Genomic DNA, 4,644 nt, shown 5'->3' on the forward strand with positions numbered 1-4,644 from the left:
TGTTTATATTTTAATCCACTCTTCTAATTTTTATTTATTTGTATATACTTTTATATTTTTATGTCCATTCTTTTTTTTCTATCTCACGCTATTGTGTATTCACTGCATAGAAAGGAAGTTTTATTTTTATTTTTTTTATTTTTTTTAAATATTATTTAAATTCCTCTGATGCCAAACTGTTCAATGAATGTTTAATAAATTTGTTAAATTTAAAGATGATAATTAAAAAAAAACTCAAATCTGCACTCGCCTCACATTGGGCAGAGACATCAGCAACCAATGGGAACGTAGACGTCCTTCGAAACATACGATGTAAACTTTCGTTCCTACCAAAACATTAATTTCTGAGGACAAGCTCATATAATCCTTACGGTGCTCTAACTGCGGGCTCAGTACATAAAATGTGCTGTGGTGAGTACATAATAACGGGAGAATTGTCCAGCAGAGATTTGTGTCCATTCAAACTAACAAAACAACCTATTAGACATGTTTTAGTTTTATATATTCACTTATACTTTGTTTTAAAAACTCAAATCTACCATCTAATCAATATTATGGTTAATATAAAAGCAGAAAACATGTTTGGAGAAATATACAACGGCAACATTTTATCTTATGTGCAAAGTTTAGTCCTTCTTGACAATAATAAAGGCGCAATAAAAGATCCATAGTTCTTGCTAATTATTATTTATTTAGAATAAGACCTCACGTCATGTGAGTAAAGAAGAGGAGAGCAAGAAAGGCTGAAAGACAGATGTAGATGGTGAGACACTTGTTAGCCATCAGTAAAAGGACACTGCGTCTCCATGGTCATGTGTTTGGCTATGTTCTCCAGCACTTTAGTTGCTGACTCCTTTCCTTTTAAAACAGATTCAGCCATTGTGCCTTTCTGTGAAAAAAGAAAGAGATGCAAGTTACAGTGGAAAACAAGGGGCAGAAGTACACCCCCCCCCCACGTTAAACTCCCATAGAGGTAGGCACAGTTTTATTATTAAAGGCCCAAATGCTTGTGTAGCCTTATGTGCACACGTATGTAATGAAATCATTGCTCTATAGTGCTACTAGTGGTACAAAATAAAAATAAAAATCCACAGGTTACCTTAGAGCAATGGTTCCCAAACTTTTTCAGCTCAAGACCCAAAAGAGAAATTTGGTGTCTCCCCGGGACCCAAATTTACGGAGCAAAACCATGACTGTCTGTTTGAAGATTTCAACCAGCTGATCTAGTCTAGGTTCGGTTTTTGAAAGTGCCATTCTCAGGTCATTCTGAGGTCATGCTGAGGTCATTCTGAGGTCATGCTGAGATCATTCTGAGGTCATTCTGAGGTCATTCTGAGGTCATGCTGAGGTCATTCTGAGCATTTAGTCTGTTCTCTGCCAATTGGCGACCCAATAAAACGGGTCTGCGACCCATTTTGGATCGGGAAACATTGCCTTAATGCAAGGGATGAGAATATAAAACATAAACACACTTGGAAGTCCGATCTGTGACTTACCTGCTGAAGACTGGGCACCCCGTAGCGGATCTGGGTAGCAAATTGTTCACAGTTGTTGTTGAAGAGTCTATAGAAGCTCCATTGTCCACGTGTGTCCCCAATTCGCTTCTTCACCTGATCCTCGAAGCCTTTGTCATATTTCATTTTGTAGCCATGATCATCGAGGTAATTGTCCTTTAAGACTTTTGACGTTTTCTTCACGTCGTTAAGTTTACCAAACTTAGCCTCAGAAACCATGCATCCTTTACCTGTTTGTGAGAATAAACATTTACACGTGTTAAATATAACATGACGAAAATGCTTTTTTCTCTGCTTTTTAATTGGCTCTTTTCATTTGCATCAGGAATGGTTATTGACCTGCCTTCAAAGAAAGGAGGAGTTTGTAGGGTCATCAGTGCCTTACTTTATGTTGTACTTCCAGTCTCTAACTTTTCGTTGTGTAACACAATGGTTTAGTGATAATACTTCGACTCATGAAAAGAAAACACTCCAACCCTGGAAATCCAGAATTTGCTCAGCAAGTTACTTTGGCATCGAGTAATGCTTCTCATTATCTATGCTCTTGTAGCTGAGCTGCACCAATCACATCGGTGTATCTGATGTAGGCGGGGCCAGAGGTGAGCTGAACAGATGACGACAGTCTAATCTACCAGTTAGCTCGGCTGGTAGCTAAGCGTATGGGGCTCTGGCTACGTCACCCCATGAGTTGTTGTGATTGGTCGCAGTCTTATCCAATTGCGTGCGGTGAGATTTTCAAATGCACGCTTAGTGCCGCCCTTCGAGATGGGCGACTTTCATCACTCAATGCCAGACCCTCAGTCTTTCGGATTTGGGTCTGGATTTCCAGGCTACCAACTCATGGCTTATAACTGAAAGGAGCCATTACATCATGTCATTTTACATGTGTTGCATATGTGTACATGCATGTGTGCATGTTCCCAAATTCATGGCAATATATGTGTATGTGCATAATTGTATCTGCACGTAGTGTTACTACACATACCTGTGAGGTGATATATGTCGTTATCTCCTTGGCCGACGTCTATTCCTGTACTTGGGCCCACATAAATAGCATAGTGCTTGTAGACTGTTTTATCTCCTACACACGTTCTCTCAAATGCAATGATGTCTCCGAATTGGTACTGCTAACAGAAGAAACCAGACATGTGAGAAAAACATCAGAAATGTAGATTAAAATCAACAAAGATGCAGAAAAAGCTAAAAAAAAAAAGGACAAATGTAAAAAAACGCATCAAAAATCAATAAAAGGACCAAAGATATTAAATAAAAGCGCTGAAAAAAGGGTCAAAAACGCAGGAAAAAACTCCTGCTAAAAAATGCGCCAAAAATACTGAAAAAAAAACAACTAAATCACATCAAAGAAAAACTAAGGAATACAAATTTATATATACAATAAATACATTAATGGCAATGGAAGAATAACGATGTGATAGCAACTTACCTGCCCAGTACTCGTTGTTAGTGTGATCCCCAGCAGAAGGATCAAAGGAACCAAGATTGGGGTTTTCATTTTTTCAACAGTGGAGAACTGGCACGGTGAAAAGAGAACATGTAACAATTAATCAGGATGGACATGACACACACACACACACACACACACACACACACACACACACAAACATACACACACACACGCAGAGGACTTACCACTAATGTGTTTATATGGTCTGATGATTGGAGAAATGCTCGCTTAGCACCCTGGAAGTACACACATAAATATTACATTACATTTAGCTGACGCTTGCATCCATAGCAACATGCATGGTGAAAAGAGGAGAACATGTAACAGTTACTGTAATTATGCTGGGCGTGATTCACACACACACGGTCAGTTGGACAGTGGATTTACTGCTGATGTGTTAAGATGATAGTACTTGTAGTAGAAATGAGACACACATTACTTTTCATTTTGCAGACAATTTTATCCAAAGTGACTTCCAATGACGGTAACATTCACACACATTTGTGGAACAGGAGGAATTCAGGGTTCAGTATCTCACCCAAGGTGTGAATACAATTATACGTAATGTACACCAAATGAACCATTCTCTCTCATATTCACAGTCACCAACTAACTAAGCCTGGATTTCTTTGGACTGTGGGCGCCCCTGAAAAAACCACACTAACACAGGTAGACATGCAAACTCCACACAGAGAGAAGTCTTCTTGTTGAAAACTAACCACTGGGCAGCTGTGCAGCTGTGACAGTTTCACTTAAAAAGAAGCATTTGGTTGAATGAAATAGTTTTTTGTCACATCTGCCTCAGTAGCCTTTGTTCTTTTAACTGTTCTGCCTCAGTGTCTGCATTTGGTTTCTGAACCCATTAATTAACACCCACTAATTATTATAGTCGCTCAGAGGTTGATTTGCTGTTTTCACCTGCAGCTCCATAGGTTCGGCCAATCACAAACACACACAAGACAGAAGCAACCCAACACATTTTAAAGCGATTTTTGGTCAATTTTGATCAGCATCCTGAGGTTAGACTTCTTAGCAGGCAAATAACTTCCAGTCTCAGATCTAACATGTCATGAAATAGTATTCTGTAAGCGATATTCATTGGAGAATGAATAGCAGCAGAGGTCTTACCTTCTTCAGTGAGACGGTGAAAGCCTGTTGAAGCCGAGGAATTCATCTCCTTATATACACTAAGAACAACACACCAGATAAAATCACATCTTCATCCAGCCCATCGTGCATGACCCCTGTCATGGCTGTAATCTGATCAAAAAAACAACTTGTCACTCGCTTCAATGCTTCAACTTACAACAGGAACACATCTGATGTGGAAGTCATTTACGTGTGGTCGACTATCTCTACTTTTTCTGTCAAAGCAATGCCTTGGCTCACACTCACACATTTACATGCTTGTATGTTAGGGTTTTGCTGAAGGGTAAAAACAGTTATAAAGGTCCATGACCGCCCCTGTGTGATGTGTGATCAGCTGAAATTTAACATAAATGATCCCAGCATTGATATAACTGTGTCTAAGCAGAAAGGCAGTGTCAGAATAAAGTGTATATACACTTATCCCATATTTACTCCTTCTTTCTATTTGTTTTATCGTTATTACAGTAGAAAAGATGAAGTCAAGCATGAGCGAATGAAATGTATGAAGTGTATGCT

General features: G+C 39.0%; 1 protein-coding gene across 1 annotated transcript; it reads right to left on the reverse strand.

Annotated features, from left to right (window-relative positions):
* Positions 1-671: 671 nt before the first annotated feature.
* Positions 672-3,215, reverse strand: LOC117945941 (phospholipase A and acyltransferase 3-like). Its single transcript, XM_034873690.1, has 5 exons — positions 3,165-3,215; positions 2,959-3,045; positions 2,500-2,638; positions 1,497-1,744; positions 672-889 (listed from the first exon to the last, which is right to left on the reverse strand). Exons 2-5 carry the CDS (start codon positions 3,025-3,027, stop codon positions 776-778), a joined length of 570 nt encoding a protein of 189 aa, XP_034729581.1. The 5' UTR covers positions 3,028-3,045; positions 3,165-3,215; the 3' UTR covers positions 672-775.
* Between the last annotated feature and the right edge of the window lie 1,429 nt (positions 3,216-4,644).

The sequence above is a fragment of the Etheostoma cragini genome, chromosome 6, assembly GCF_013103735.1.
Source record: "Etheostoma cragini isolate CJK2018 chromosome 6, CSU_Ecrag_1.0, whole genome shotgun sequence".
NCBI classification, from domain to species: Eukaryota; Metazoa; Chordata; class Actinopteri; order Perciformes; family Percidae; genus Etheostoma; species Etheostoma cragini.

Bases quoted from the DNA above. Each gene is read 5' to 3' on its own strand.
- LOC117945941 (XM_034873690.1), bottom strand. From the start codon at position 3,027: ATGAAAACCCCAATCTTGGTTCCTTTGATCCTTCTGCTGGGGATCACA. The intron at 2,639-2,958 runs GTAAGTTGCTAT...TTCTGTTAGCAG, and splicing joins TAACAACGAGTACTGGGCAG to TACCAATTCGGAGACATCAT. The intron at 890-1,496 runs GTAAGTCACAGA...CTTTTTTCACAG, and splicing joins GGGTGCCCAGTCTTCAGCAG to AAAGGCACAATGGCTGAATC.